Below are 16583 nucleotides of genomic sequence, written 5' to 3' on the forward strand. Positions count from 1 at the left end.
CTCACAAGCGCCGGATTTCTCTTTTTTTCCTCAATGGGCGCTCGCTCGACACGGAAGGCCGTGCGCACGGCCAATAGGCAGGCGACTCGCCCCCCGGGGAGATCAGCGATCGATGTTGAAGCCAGTGGTAACGGAAGTTCGAGAGAGGGACGATTGCTCCCCAGTGGGAACTCCGCAGCGAGCCGCTGCCAGGAGACCGTGTCGCCAATTGGACCTTTGCGGGCGGTGTAATGAGGATGTGCAGCTCAGCCGTTCGGCGTGTGGAGCGGGGCTAATGTGTTCAAGTTAATGGGAAGCGGCAAGTCCTTGGCCTAGGTTATATGTCCCACTGGTAATGCTGCATGCAGTGTGGCTGCGATAAAGATTACAAATGATTGCCGCACTGATACTGATATCGATGCAAAGTCAAAGTAATTGTATTGCTCAAATGAGCAATGAGATTGTGCCCGTCTCCTGTTTGCAGCACTGAGCCGGTGGCGGAAATTCCACATTCTTATGGTGGGGGAAATATATCTATGAAACAACCAGTGGTGACTTTTTATACTCTTAGGTTTTTTCGGTAAAGTCATGTAGGTGACCTATTTTATTGACCCCGAAGGGATGATGGTATAAGTGAGCCCGACCCTCCGCTTTCGAGTCGTTGTCTCTATCACAGAACCACCTGGCCGGATATAATAATCGCTGTAATTAATCAGCGCTATATTTATTATTACATTGCTATAACTATTATTACATTGCTATAATTATTATTACATTGCTATAATTAGTATTACATTGCTATAATTATTATTACATTGCTATAATTATTATTACATTGCTATAATTATTATTACATTGCTATAATTATTATTACATTGCTGTAATTATTATTACATTGCTATAATTATTATTACATTGCTATAATTATTATTACATTGCTATAATTATTATTACATTGCTATAATTAGTATTACATTGCTATAATTATTATTACATTGCTATAATTATTATTACATTGCTATAATTATTATTACATTGCTATAATTATTATTACATTGCTGTAATTATTATTACATTGCTATAATTATTATTACATTGCTATAATTATTATTACATTGCTATAATTATTATTACATTGCTATAATTATTATTACATTGCTATAATTATTATTACATTGCTATAATTATTATTACATTGCTATAATTATTATTATATTGCTATAATTATTATTACATTGCTATAATTATTATTACATTGCTATAATTAGTATTATATTGCTATAATTATTATTATTACATTGCTATATTTATTATTACATTGCTATAATTATTATTATTACATTGCTATAATTATTATTATATTGCTATAATTATTATTATATTGCTATAACTATTATTACATTGCTATTATTATTACATTGCTATAATTATTATTATATTGCTATAATTGTTATTATATTGTTATAATTATTATTATTATTACATTGCAATAATTATTATTACATTGCTATAATTATTATATTGTTATAATTATTATATTGCTATAACTATTATTATATTGCTAGAATTATTATATTGCTATAATTATTAATATATTGCTATAATCATTATTATATTGCTATAATTGTAGTGGTGGTGTTGACGTGCGCCGACAGTGATGGATTACGGGGCGGCGCGGGGTGCGGGGTTGGGCACGCATGTGGGCGTGGTGTGGACGCGCGCGCCGGGAGTGAGTGAGTACGGGGCGGCGCGGCGTAGGGGATTGTGCGCGTTGACACGAGGTGAGAAAAGGGGATCGTGGGCAGCGCGCAGTGATTGGTCAAATGGGATGGGTGCTCTCAGCGACGTCCGCAGGATGGACATAAAAGAGGACGCGCGGGAGCACTCGGGGTTGTTGTTAACCAGTTGAAGATTGAAGACGGAGTTGAAGAAGTAGTGCCCTGAGACCCCTAGTCCCGCTGTCCTTGTCAGGACCGGGGCCCTGTGTGGCTCGGAGGCGAGACTGTGGGACCCGTGGTCCGACGCCCATGTGGGTCGGGACTGTGGGACCCAGAGTCGAGACGGACATCCCGGCTGGGGGTGTTCCGAGAGGCTACGGGGCGTAAGAGCCCGTGTTGGTGTAGCCAGGAGAACCGTGTGGGTTAGGCTGGTGTTAGCCACCCGTGTAACTAAGTGGGTGTTGGTCACCCGAGTAACTATAGCTGGTGTTAGTCACCCGTGTAACTATAGTTGGTGAAATAAAAGAGTGTGCTACCCGTGAAGTCGTCTCCCGCCGAGTTACTACATTACAACTGGCGTCAGAAGTAAACCTGTCTTCAAAGAAAATAATGGATACTAGGAAGACTACCCGTACCCACGAGCGAGATCGGGAAGACGACGGCGTACCGGAGACACAAACCTCGGAAGGAGAGGACGAGGAGTTGCCGCCGATGCAGCACTTCGCGACGATGGCCGACGCTCCGCTTGCCTCCGACACCAGCCTACAGGACGCACACTCCCGCCTGGCGGAGTTGCTGCTCGCCGCCGCTGCAATTTTGGCGGACATCACCGTTTCAGCGGGCGGAGGGACGGCTGCAGGGTTGGAGGAGGGAGCGCGGCTGGAGGGATCCCGCCAGAAGGCGCTTCGCGCCAAAAGTTTTGAAGTTGGCGCCGTTTTTGAGGGTCCGCCTTCGGTTGGCGGGAAGCGCGGACACCACGTGGGCGGAGATCTCCTCTCAGCGCAGCCCGCGTCATCGGCGCGCGCCAGAGCTCTCCATCATGCGCCTGCAGACGGAGCCGACATTTTCTATAACCACAGCGGCGCGCGGGAAAATCATTCCTCGGAGGCCGACGACCGGGTCTTCCAGCAACGATTGCCCGCGCTGACGGCGTTCAAGGCGGACGGGGGCGACTGGGTAGCCTTCCAACGAAGGTTCCTCGCACATCAAGAAATGTCGGGGTGGTCCGACACCACTGCCCTACGCGCGCTGCCAGCGACGCTCGACGACGACGCACTTGCAGCCTTCACATCTGCCCCAAGGTCGTCTCGCTCAACGCTCCAGGCCGCGCTACATCTAATGGCCAAGGTGTTCGGCCCGCCCTCGGCCTGTCGCCACCATTTCTACGAACGGCGCAAGGTGGTTGGAGAAACAACGCTCGCCTATCGCACGGCGCTGCTCGCCCTGGCGGACGCAGCTTTTCCCCGCATGGACAAGGAGGGGAAGGACGCCATGGTGACGGAGCAGCTGCTGGCGTTGGCTCACGACCTGGGAGTCCCCATCAATACGGCGGACGAAATGGACATCTGCTCCCTGGGGATTGCCACGAGTATTCACGCATACGAGGTCCTCAAGCGCAAGCGGACGGTCATCTGCGCATCGGCGGGGATCGCGGCACCTGCCGCCACGGTCGCCGAGCCTCAGCCTGCTGCGGCTCGGGAGGAGGCCTTTGCCGTATCAAGTCCGGGGGAGTGGAGAACGGGAGGTCGTTCGCCCACACGTTCATCCCGCAAGCTGGAGCAACCAAAACCTACGACGTCCCTCGTCGTCTGCTACAACTGCGGCCTTCGGGGTCACGTCGCGTCCGGGTGCCGGGCTCCGCGTCAGCGCGCCACGGGACCACGTCCGGACGACGACCAGGGCCGCAAGTCGTCCCAGCTAAACCCGGCAAGTCGCGGCACCTCACACGCTCGGTCCACACATACGGCACACTCGGGTCGCCGCTTCGCGGTGGGGGGACCGCGTATGGGTACCGGGGATTCGGTTCGGCGAGGGGGGTTCGTACACGGCCCGAAAGCAGTCGAATGGTCCAAATTGGCCCACAGGATGGTGGCTGCGTCGGCCAGGTCGTCCGTGGTAACGGGGTTTATTGACGGGGTTGAGGTCCGGGTGCTTGTGGACACGGGTGCGTCAGCCACTATCATTTCGGACCTTATTTATAACATCCTTCCCGTCCAATGTCGACCCCTTTTGCCGGTGGACGTACCATTTTACGCGGCAAACGGGGGATCCTTGGGGATCATCGGCCAGATTCGGGCGACTATTTCTATTGGCGATATCAAATTGGCGGGTCCTATTTTTGTATCATCATCGCTGGCAGTTCCTTGTTTACTAGGTACGGACTTTCTGGCTAAAATGCCCATCAAAATTCTCATAGATCAGGCCTGCATTGAGCTTCCATCGGGACGGCGGGTTGCATTTTTGACGAGTCCTACTAAAATACGCACGGTTTGTGCGACGGTGCAGGCGCTGGCAACTCAGACTGTACGGGTACCCCCGGGATCGCAAATGTTGGTACCCCTTCGATTGAAGAAACCCCTCGGGGTGGATGCGGGGGGACAGGGAGTTCTGTTGGGGCCATCTAACAGAGCTGTTGGGGGCCTCGGCTTAGCGGTGGCTCAGACCATGGTGCGGGCGGACAGTGAGCCGTTCGTTATGGTCCTGAATACGGGGTCGCGGCCAGCCGAAATTACACAGGGAACAGTGCTGGCTCACGCGGCGCCGCTACCCGTCGAGGAACAGCTCGTTGCTCATGCGGATTCGAGGGTCGATACGCATCCTCAAATTGAGGAGGGGACAGAGTGGTTGGACGCGTTGTGTGCTGGATCTAGTAACTTGTCTAGTGTGCAGTTGCGTGCGTTGAGGGGCTTGCTTCTCGAATTCGCTGACGTGTTTAGCAAACACAAGTATGATATTGGCTGCACAGACCTGTTGCGCCACCACATAGCGACGGGGGACGCGGCCCCTATTCGACAGAATCCCTTCCGGTTCAGCCCAGCCGAGAAGGAGCATGTGCAGTCGGCGGTTAATGACATGTTGGCGGCCGACATCATTTCGCCCTCTTCCAGTCCGTGGGGTGCTCCCATCGTCCTTGTTAAAAAACAGGACGGGTCCTTGCGGTTCTGTGTCGATTTCCGCCGCCTAAACAAAATCTCAATGGCCGACGCGTATCCGCTCCCTAGGATGGATGAGTCGCTGGATGCCTTGGCGGGAGCACAGTTTTTTTCGACGCTTGATCTGCTTTCGGGATTTTGGCAATTGCCCCTCGATGACGAATCGAAACCAAAAACCGCTTTCCGGACACCGGGAGGCCTATTTGAATTCAACCGATTGCCCATGGGCTTACATTCCGCTCCCGCCACGTTCCAGAGGCTCATGGAATTGGTTTTGTCAGGACTCCAATGGGAGACCTGTTTGATTTACCTCGATGATATCATCGTTTTCAGCCGGACTTTTGAGGAGCACCTCCAGCGACTGAGAGCGGTGTTCCTCAGGATGCGTTCCGCTAAACTTAAATTTAAACCGGCAAAATGTTACCTGCTTCGGGAATCGGTCAGGTACTTGGGCCATATCGTTAGCCGTTCAGGGATCTCGACAGACCCTGCTAAGACGCACTGCGTCAGCTCATGGCCAACGCCAACCTCGGTCACTGAAGTCCGCAGCTTCATAGGATTCGCCTCCTACTACCGTCGTTTTGTCAAACAATTTGCCACCATAGCCAGGCCCCTGCACGCTCTGACGGCTAAGGGTGTGAGGTTTCACTGGGGGCCGGAAGAGGAGGCTGCGTTCTGCTCCCTTCGTGACGCCTTGGTGCGGGCTCCCCCCTTGTGTTACCCTGATTTCACGCAACCGTTTCTGCTCGACACGGATGCCAGTAACACGGGTATCGGGGGAGTGCTCTCACAGGTGGTCGGGGGGGTCGAACGGGTGGTCACCTATGGTAGCAGAGTTCTGTCACCTGCGGAACAACGCTACTGCGTAACGCGTCGTGAATTGCTGGCGATTGTTTTTTTATACAGCAGTTCAGGCCGTATCTTTACGGCCGTCCTTTTGTGGTTCGTACGGACCATGTGGCTCTCCAATACGCTATGCGGGTGGCGCAACCCTCCGGCCAATTGTCCCGATGGTTGGAGGTCCTTCAGGACTACCAATTCACGACGATTTACCGTAAGGGATTGCGCCACTCGAATGCGGATGCCTTGTCGCGATTGCCGCCGCGCACGGAATGCGCATGTCTGCTGGGATCGGCGCGGTGTAAACCCCCTGTCGCCGCCCCCGCGGAAGTTTTGCTCGCAGCCACTGACACTACGGGGGTCGACGCTCCTACGGGGACGGACTCGTTACTAGCGTTGCCTCTCATCGAGTGGGGCTGTCTCCAAATGGCCGACAGCTCCCTACTCACGCTACGTCGGAAGGTTGACGCTCCCGGAGGGGGGGAAACGCGGGTCGGTTCCTGGGTGTGCAGACAGGGCCTCTTGATGAAGTGGGACAACATGTCTCGGCGTCACTCGCTCGTTGTGCCATTTGCTATGCGGGGGAGGGTCGTTCTGGCTGCTCATGAACGACTCATGCATCTGGGTTTTCACAAAACGCTTGCCCTAATCCAGCGAGACTATTATTGGCCTGGGATGGGCAACGACGTGGCGAACATCCTTAAGGGATGTGTAGGGTGCGCCCAAAGAAAACCGCCACCGATAGCGGCTAATCCACCGCTGCAATCCATTCAGGTTTCACGCACAAACGAACTGGTTGCGCTCGACATCTTGAGGCCTTTTCCCGCTACACCTAGGGGTAATAAGTACCTGCTGGTTGGCGTAGAGTACTTCACCCGTTGGCCCATGGCATGGCCACTTGCCAACCAGTCGGCTGCGGCAGTGGCGGACGCCTTTGTCCAGGGCTATGTTTTGGACAAGGGCGCCCCCGAACGCTTGCTGACGGACCAAGGGAAAAATTTTTGAGTGTTTTGTTGCGCGAGGTGTGCGACCTGTTGGGTACAAAGAAAGTGCGTACCTCCCCGTACCACCCACAGACTGACGGAATGGTTGAACGTCTGAACAGGACCATTACTTCTATGCTGTGCCAACAGGTCTGCAACGATCAGGTTGATTGGGACTTATAGGTACCTGGGGTACTCGCGGCCTATCGAATGGCCCCTCATGCGGCAACGGGGTTTTCCCCATTTTTTCTCATGTATGGGCGGGAGGCCGATCCGGCCATGGACATCCAACTGGGGATTTCCTAGCCACGCGAAAAATCTAAATTGGCAGACCACATCAAATTTAATATCGCCAAACTGGCTGAAGTGCGAGAGGCTGCGAGATTGAATTCGCGGTCTCGGCAGATCACGAACGAAAGGTTGCATGAACGAAGGGTGCATACGCACGATTGGAAACTAGGCGATAAGGCCTGGCTGCATTGTCCACATACACCGTTGGCTACGTCCCCTAAATTGTTGAGACCATGGAGGGGACCGGTGGAAATTGTGCATGTTGCACGACCCCAGAGTATACAGATTAAATGGGAAAAACGCCGTTGGTACGTGCACCCCTCCCAACTGAAACCCTTCGCGGCACCGCGTGACCCCACTTTGTGCCGTGGCAACCGAGCGTGTGATGTGGCCGTCGACTCGGGGAGGGATGTGTCGCAGGCTGATCCTCACGTGTCTCCGCCTGACCCACCCCCAGGTGTCTCGGACCTGACGGCTGTTGACCGTCGGGAACCGGAACCCCGCGGCACGCGCGGATCTCCGATGCCTGGCCCGTGCCTTCCTGGACTGCCGGCACCACCGGACGGTCAACCGCGTCGGGTGCCGTACGACGGACCGGCAAGGCGGACTCGTGCTAGGACACAACACTTTTCATGAAGAAAAAAAAAAAATTCAAACCCGAGCTCGCCGTCGCGTTCCCCCTCTGCCGGGGTAATGTCCCGTTCAAGGGGCGCTCGGAAAGAATGGGACGCTGCACGAGTCGGAAAAATGTTTTCTTGCATACACATTTATTGTTGTCACTCGCCGGATTGTACATATTGTTCTTGTTGTGTTGTTGTGATTGTTGTTGTGTTACGGGGCACACATGGGGGGGGGGGAGTAATACATTTTTATAGCAGCCGGGTCGGCTGCGAGCTATGTGGTAGGGGGTGATGTAGTGGTGGTGTTGACGTGCGCCGACAGTGATGGATTACGGGGCGGCGCGGGGTGCGGGGTTGGGCACGCATGTGGGCGTGGTGTGGACGCGCGCGCCGGGAGTGAGTGAGTACGGGGCGGCGCGGCGTAGGGGATTGTGCGCGCTGACACGAGGTGAGAAAAGGGGATCGTGGGCAGCGCGCAGTAATTGGTCAAATGGGATGGGTGCTCTCAGCGACGTCCGCAGGATGGACATAAAAGAGGACGCGCGGGAGCACTCGGGGTTGTTGTTAACCAGTTGAAGATTGAAGACGGAGTTGAAGAAGTAGTGCCCTGAGACCCCTAGTCCCGCTGTCCTTGTCAGGACCGGGGCCCTGTGTGGCTCGGAGGCGAGACTGTGGGACCCGTGGTCCGACGCCCATGTGGGTCGGGACTGTGGGACCCAGAGTCGAGACGGACATCCCGGCTGGGGGTGTTCCGAGAGGCTACGGGGCGTAAGAGCCCGTGTTGGTGTAGCCAGGAGAACCGTGTGGGTTAGGCTGGTGTTAGCCACCCGTGTAACTAAGTGGGTGTTGGTCACCCGAGTAACTATAGCTGGTGTTAGTCACCCGTGTAACTATAGTTGGTGAAATAAAAGAGTGTGCTACCCGTGAAGTCGTCTCCCGCCGAGTTATTACACTACATAATCATTATTATATTGCTATAATCATTATTATATTGCTATACTTATTATTACATTGCTATAATTATTATTACATTGCTATAATTCGTATTACATTGCTATAGTTGTTATTACATTGCTATAATTATTATTACATTGCTATAATTATTATTACATTGCTATCATTATTATTATATTGCTATAATTATTAATATATTGCTATAATTATTATTATATTGCTATAAATATTATTATATTGCTATAATAATTATTATTATATTGCTATTATTATTATATTGCTATAATAATTAAATTACATTGCTAGTATTATTATTATATTGCTATTATTATTATTATATTGCTATAACTATTAATATATTGCTATAACTATTATTACATTGCTATAATTATTATTACATTGCTATAATTATTATTACATTGCTATAACTATTATTATATTGCTATAACTATTATTACATTGCTATAATTATTATTACATTGTTATAATTATTATATTGCTATTATTATTATTACATTGCTATAACTATTATTATATTGCTATAACTATTATTATATTGCTATAACTATTATTACATTGCTATAATTATTATTACATTGCTAGAATTATTATTACATTGCTATAATTATTATTACATTGCTAGAATTATTATATTGCTATAATTATTAATATATTGCTATAATTATTAATGTATTGCTATAATCAATATTATATTGCTAGAATTATTATTACATTGCTATAATTATTATTATATTGCTATAATTATTATATTGCTATAATTATTATATTACTCTAACTATTATTATTATATTGCTATAACTATTATTATATTGCTGGAATTATTATTATATTGCTATAATTATTATTACATTGCTATAATTATTATTATATTGCTATAATTATTATTATATTGCTATAATTATTATATTACTCTAACTATTATTATTATATTGCTATAACTATTATTATATTGCTAGAATTATTATTATATTGCTAGAATTATGATTACATTGCTATTATTATATTGCTATAATTATTATTATTATTATATTGCTATCATTATTATTATATTGCTATCATTATTTTGTTATAATTATTATTATATTGCTATAATTATATTGCTATAATTATTATTATATTGCTATAATTATTATTATATTGCTATAATTACATTGCTATAATTGTATTGCTATAATTATTATTATTATTTTGCTGTAATTATTGACATTATATTGCTATAATTATTCCACTCGATATTATCAACATTTCTGAAAATACGAATGAATGGAGGCACCATTCCATGTTTGAGGTATTTAATTTTTTGTAAAGGTTTTGTAATTGGTCATCTAACTTTGTTCCAAAAATTGGTTAAACTTCTTTAGCTATGTCAGTTATACCATCTGGACCAGGAGCTTTCCCCTTTTCACACTGCGAAGGGCATAATTTAATTCTTCAGGTGTGACTAATATGTCAGTCATTGTAACTACCAATATAGAATGGCGTCAATCATGAATTTCACATCTTGAGCTGATTTAATTCCCGGCCACGGCGACACAAACGGGCAGTGATATCTGAACCGGTATTTAGAGATTATTTTACGAGCCTGCACCTGACCAGCATGGTAAAGTATGGTCACACAAACCCAGATGACCAACTCGGTATGTCAGGCAGGGTCTTCATCCAGCAGTGGAGTAACAAAATGGCTGTGAACTATTATTCTTGCGACAAATTTTGTCGCTGTACGGCATTCAAGTGTGATACATTCCACAAATCTAAAAACAAAAAAAAAAGCGCATGCAATAAAAATGGTGCAGATATTGCGTTGATATTTACGTATGTTGTATATTTACTGCCCTTAATAAGTAAATGTTTTATTCATCTATCGAATGTATAAATCATCCCCAGCTGAATTGGTTTGAGCAATAAAGTGCAGCGGACCTCGGCTTAAAAAAATTAACGCGTAAAAACAAAGTTTTTCACTATAAATCCTTTATATGCGTGGCATCGGTTTTATTTTATTATTCATTTCTGTTTTTCTTGAGTAAGAGTTTCATTTTTATCACATTGGTATTTTAAATTAAATATGGAAAAAAAAATCCTAAAAAGTGGACAATTTTGGAAAAAAAATTTCACGAAAATAAATTGTCACGCACAACGAGTCTGTGTGCAAAATGTCAGCTCGATTGGATCACGGGAAGTGGGTTAAAAAACGAACGAAAGATTTGCACGGTCGTAAGCGCGCAAGCAAGCAAGCAAGTGAACTTAATATAAATGATTTTAAAAATCAGCTCTGTCCAACGCAGTAGCCTACGTGGAAATGAGCTGCAATGCAATTTCCTACAGCCACTTCTTCGTATCGCAGATGTTGATGTCGAGAAACAACTATAATTTTGCAATTTGGTGGTTGAGCCAGATCAATGCATCCCGAGTAGTGGAGTGTATCGCTGCGACAATGCCACCTCCACATCTGTGAATAGGGCATTGAAGATGGCAGCCTTCACGCGGGCCCACTCTGTCAAGTGAGAAATCACGACCAATGTCATCATCAACCCGTTGACCGAACATGGATCAACAATCGCCTGGTTTCCAGAGCAACAACTACAGCCACTACCAGTGCTGTACTGTATGATGGGTGATCTATTCATAGATGCCCCACTGAGTTATATTTGACCTCCTACTTTCTTCTCAACAGGTGAGTTAATGCTATATTGTGAACGAAATTGACCTGTGTCTTACAAAGGACAGTGTTAAATTATATTTAACGAGTGCATTGACATTTTTTGGAGAAAATGTAGAGGCTTTGCAATTAAGTACAATTTTCTCCAGAACAATAACATCTCCCAATTGTTTTCGTGGGGTATCTATACATTGACCGCCATGTATTTGCAATGTGTCCGGTGATGAATATTGTTTACTGACGCACACAAAAAAATCAATATGGCATCAAACGAGTGAGAGCCTCGAGTACCCAATAATAATACATTTGTACAGATTCTTGTCAATCCCCCGGAGGGGGTTGTTTTACCAGGATTCCTTGCAAGAATTAGTGACGTCTGACAAAGGTGGAGTGGCCAAGACCCATAGGAGAGTTCACTCCTCGTTTGCGTTGGCCGTTGTTGGGAATTTAGCGGGGGCACCTCTCTGTCTGTCCACGCGATAGCAGCACCACGAACACGGCAGAGCCACTCCGCTCTACTTTAACTCGCAGTGTTTGAGAGCGATTCGGAGGAATATCACATCGATTCCCGCCGTCAATAATGTGTGCCGTTCTAAGGGGCTCCCACCGCTATCTCATCCACAAGACATCTTGCTGCACAACGTTTTTATATTTAAAGGAAAATGCCCACGTGTGCACCGCATACACCATCTTTTTGTTTTAAGGCTTTTATTGGCTGGAACGAGACCATCACATCCTCTGCATGTGCCAAATCCTGGCAAACTACGGTGCCAACGTAAATTGTTTTTACATTTGGTATCAGTGCCAACCGCCCTCGAATGCGATACGTTCAATAATTCAGCCACACAAAGTGATGTAATAATCCATGGAAGAGTTTCACTGAAGACGCAAATTAATTGGTACTGGAACTTGTAAAATGCAAAAAATGTGTAAAGGCAATTGTGCACTTGGCACGCCTGACGATTTAAGCAGTCGGCTGCCAATGTTTTAAATGGACAGGTGGCTCAGCGGTAGAATGAGTGGCCTACAATCGGAAAGTTATAGGTTCAAATCCTGGTTGGGGTTTGATTCTGCCCATAATCATTCTGGAACCGATAAAATACGTAACAGATTGTGGGGAAGTCAACAGTGGTTGTCATATGGATAAACTCACCCCCACCATAAGAATGGAATTTTCACCACTTGGCTTAGGGATGAACACCAATGCATCAATGCTCATTGGAGCATAAAATCACTTTGACCCTTCAAAAGCTATAATTATGTACAAAAAAATGCAAATAGTATGGTGTGATTAAGTTCGAAAAGCATTATGTGGTAAAAGAGTTTTAAAATTGGCAGCCTCTCACTGAAATCAGTCGGGTTGGAAAATATGCATATGGGTTTTAAGGTGTTCAAATTTCACAGCGTTTAATTTATATGTGCATAAATTGTTTAAGGACACATACACTATGTAACGACCAGCTTTGGTGATGCCTTTTGTGCCTCGCTGCCCTCTCCCCAGCCACGTACACACGGAGACACTGTGTGTAGACAGGGGCCATTACTCGCTCGTGCCACTGCTGGCAGAATGGCCTCCACTTGAGGACGTTCTAGAGAGCCCCTCTAGAGAGCATTCAGTCTCCTTGTCCATGCTAGCGAGATGTTTTGGAAAAGTTCGGAGATCCCACACTTCACTCCACCACACGTGACCTGACGACAGACTAACTCAGGTGGACCCATTTATACTTCTGGGCGGACAGAGGCAGTGTGGATTGAATTAACTTGCAACGTTGTTTCAACTGCAGCGCTGGGATATCGAACTGGAATCTTCTAGATTTTTAGCTCAGTGCGCTGATTATTCTACCATGGCCAGCAACCTATCTGAAAAAAAAAGTATTGATGATGAAATCACGACATCTTTCAATTAATTAATTGAATACCATGGCAGCATGAGGAGGTTTCTTTTTTCTTCTCAAATATTATTCAGTCACCCATCAATAGATGTCTCTTGTGAGCCAGACACAACCAAAAAAAATACTGCTCAATATATTTGCTGTCCAAGTCAGGTCAGATACCCTCCCAAACATAAACAAGTATTTATAAAGGATATTTGTGTTGATGTTGGCGTCCTTGCTCATCAATGTCCAGTTTATGCTTTTGGTTCTCAAGTTAAAATCAGAATGGCAAACATCTTTCAATTACTCGACAGAGCAGCCGTGTCAAAGTTATTATTGATAGACAGCCTCAACATTGCTCATTCATCTGGGAATAAGAACGTGAGGTCACTGGAACATTATACATTTGCAATATAATCAGTCTAATACATTCCATCTCAATATTAAAGAAAGGTTAATATTTACTATTATTTAATCAAATTAATTATCAGATATCTATCTTCAATTAATATAAACAAAGGTATCCGTTTATGACTACAGTGTCCATTTATACGAAGTCACCATTTGCTGTAAGACTTGTTATCTTAATCATTAGAATCAGCCACGGTTCATCCACCGCTTGATTCCATGCAAGGCCACCCAAATCCACCGCCATCTATCACAGTCTCTCAATGTTACCAATCCACAGAGCTGCAGCACACAAGATAACCGCAGTGCTCAATCTCCGCACCAAACGACCTTCCATTCGCTGCCACTCCATTGCTGGTCTTAACCTTCGGCCGTCACTTTGAAAGTGGCACGTTGCTACCGACCGCCCACTGACTGTTTCTTAAGCCAATAAGAAATCTCCACCCTGCCGATTGTATCTCACCCCAGGTGTCCCTGCTTTGGTATCTGCACACAAACCGACGCATCTCCTCCACGTTTCTGACACATCTATCGCAGGAGGTAATGTACGATTAGTATTTGTCGGCTACGTATGGTGCGAAAGAAGTTCATACAAACACGTTCTGCATTATGCACATTTGTACGCCGCATTCATTGTTAAGTTCAACTTTCCAAAAGAACTCCATCCTGCTGTCATCAGCCTCTTTATTTCACCAATTTGATTTCGGTCCACCTTCAATAACTTTCCCCATGTACTTATTCTTTGATGTGTTTTACAGCTCTATGTCCCTCCGATATATCTTAAATAGTTGAGAATGTATTTATTTATTTATGACTTTTGTTTTCCTCGTGAAATGAAAGAAATACACCGATATTGCACGAGGAATGTTAAAAAAGAAACCAGACAAGGCGATGCACTTTTACCAAAGTTATTCGCAGTTCACGTGAAGAATGTTTCCCAAAAATGAGATTCGAGAAATAAATGCGCAAAGATAAATATAGAAAATCCTAAATTTCTCAGATTTTACTGATGACATTGCCATTATAACAACCGATGGAACATTTACTACAGAACGTCTATTATTCACACAGATATGCGGATCATATGATCCATGCACTATGCCTGTCTATACTCTGCTTATCCATGACAAACAGCACGTATAATAGGAGGTCAATCGCCAATGAATTATGGGATTTTTGTTGGGGTAATCACATATACTAGGATTAATAAGGGCACAAATAAAGCGATTTGCCACCAATTATTTTCGTGTCGCAGACAACAAGGTAGCGGATATGTGTACAGGGCGTGATTGAAGAACTTAACAACGCTGCAAAGTTTGGCTCCAGATAAATACGAGTAAAAATAAAAAGTCATACAACATTAGAATAATATGATTTTCCCCTCTTTTCTGGCAACAAAACTGAAACCTTTTTACAAGGATTCATGTCTGCATTAACCACAATACTTGCAGTCAAAATGCAAACAAAAAACACACTCTGATAATATATGCATTGTCCTTGAAACTGATTGGTCCACACCAGAGACAGCTTTCTTTTGAGCCTCATCTCAATTGGTGCTCGACCAGATGACGCCAAAATGCGTACAGCTCAAAGACAATGGCAACAAAACATACAACATTGTTCACTTGCTGAAATGCATAATGTGCCGGGCTTAAGCACTCCTTAAACATTTTCCAGGTGGCATGTGACACATCAGCATATCAAGGAGCTATGATGATGCGGTGTGCTGCGTGCAGAAATATTTTCTGGGTCGCTAATCCCCAAAGAGGCCCGGTTGATATTAACCCTGCACGATACGTTCACTTTCTGTAAATGGAATATTGCACATGAACGTTTTAGAGATGGATGGGTGTGTGTATGTTGAACTTATTTTGCACTGTACGATGATGGATGTAGCATATTACTGCATCATTTTTTTATATTAAACGAAGAAAATACGTCGCTTTAATAGTCAACGTATAAAATAGTCAGTACACTTAAATGTAGATGTTTTAATTGAATAGACAGTAACGTTAGTTTGTATAACATATTTAATTTGAATTGTAATACAATGTACATATAAATAGGTTAATTTCAGATTTGAAGCGTTCCTCGACTTTAACAAATCCCTTCCGTATGAGGGAGTCACTCTCCGTTTATGTATTTTATAAATCATCTTTGCCACAATAATAATGAAACAATATAAAAAATCACAATCAGAACACTTACCCGGGACAGCATCGATGGCAACTCAAGCAATTCCCCATCAGATGCGTAGTCTATTGACAAAAACGGACCTGAAAAAGAAATATAATTCAATCAAAGTTGGCTATAACACAGAGTCCACATTGGTTAGAGGTGCGTGTAATGATACATGGGTGAATATACAACTGCCTATGGCAGCCAATGAGCATAATAGCACAGCATACCCTTCCTTACCTGAGTAATGAGGTGCTCTGTAGTGTTTAATGGACACACATTTCCATGATTTACGATTCATATGCAACTAGGCACCTCCTCACCACTGGAAAGAATCATGCATCTCATTAACCGGAGGAATGACCAGCATCTGCTCCGCTGTTTTTGTGTGCTCTGACCACAACACAATGTTTCCAGTCCACGGCAAAAAGCTTCGATATAGTAAATAATGTATTAACTGATAGCCAATTGTACGCAGTGTTGAGTGTCCCTGTTCTTAATGTTTCCTGGCAGCAGATGTCCATGTCATTAATATTTCCTTCATAAATGGATGATAAAAAAAACACCTCACCACCTTTTGTTTAACACTGCCTGATAAAAAATAAGCCCCTCCTATACAGACCAGGCTACCACTTCATGCAATGACAGAATAAGGCCCACTTACCAAACACGTTAGAATAACTTGTTTTTATAAAGCAGTTTTTTTCATACTTTTGCACTTCTACACCATTGGCAATGAGCTTTAGTCATTACAGCTAATCATTTAGTACATTTGGTATTAGCATCATTCTTACAGCGCAAGCCTATCACCAAGGCGCTATGTGCCACAGACAAAGTCTGCGAAGAGTCACAGTCGGAAGTGTACTCGCAATTGAGTAATTTGAAGGTATTTAAAAAAAAATGTATTTG

General features: G+C 44.9%; 1 protein-coding gene across 1 annotated transcript in view; it reads right to left on the reverse strand.

Moving 5' to 3' along the window:
- Positions 1–16583, reverse strand: part of LOC144938510 (uncharacterized) — a 71490-nt gene that overhangs the window by 41437 nt on the left and 13470 nt on the right. Inside the window, exon 2 of the mRNA XM_078866652.1 lies at positions 15705–15772. Within this exon, the coding sequence (XP_078722778.1) occupies positions 15705–15742 (38 nt within the window). The 5' untranslated portion in view covers positions 15743–15772. The remainder of the gene's footprint in view (positions 1–15704; positions 15773–16583) is intronic.

The sequence above is a fragment of the Lampetra fluviatilis genome, chromosome 1, assembly GCF_964198595.1.
Source record: "Lampetra fluviatilis chromosome 1, kcLamFluv1.1, whole genome shotgun sequence".
Lineage (NCBI taxonomy): Eukaryota > Metazoa > Chordata > Hyperoartia > Petromyzontiformes > Petromyzontidae > Lampetra > Lampetra fluviatilis.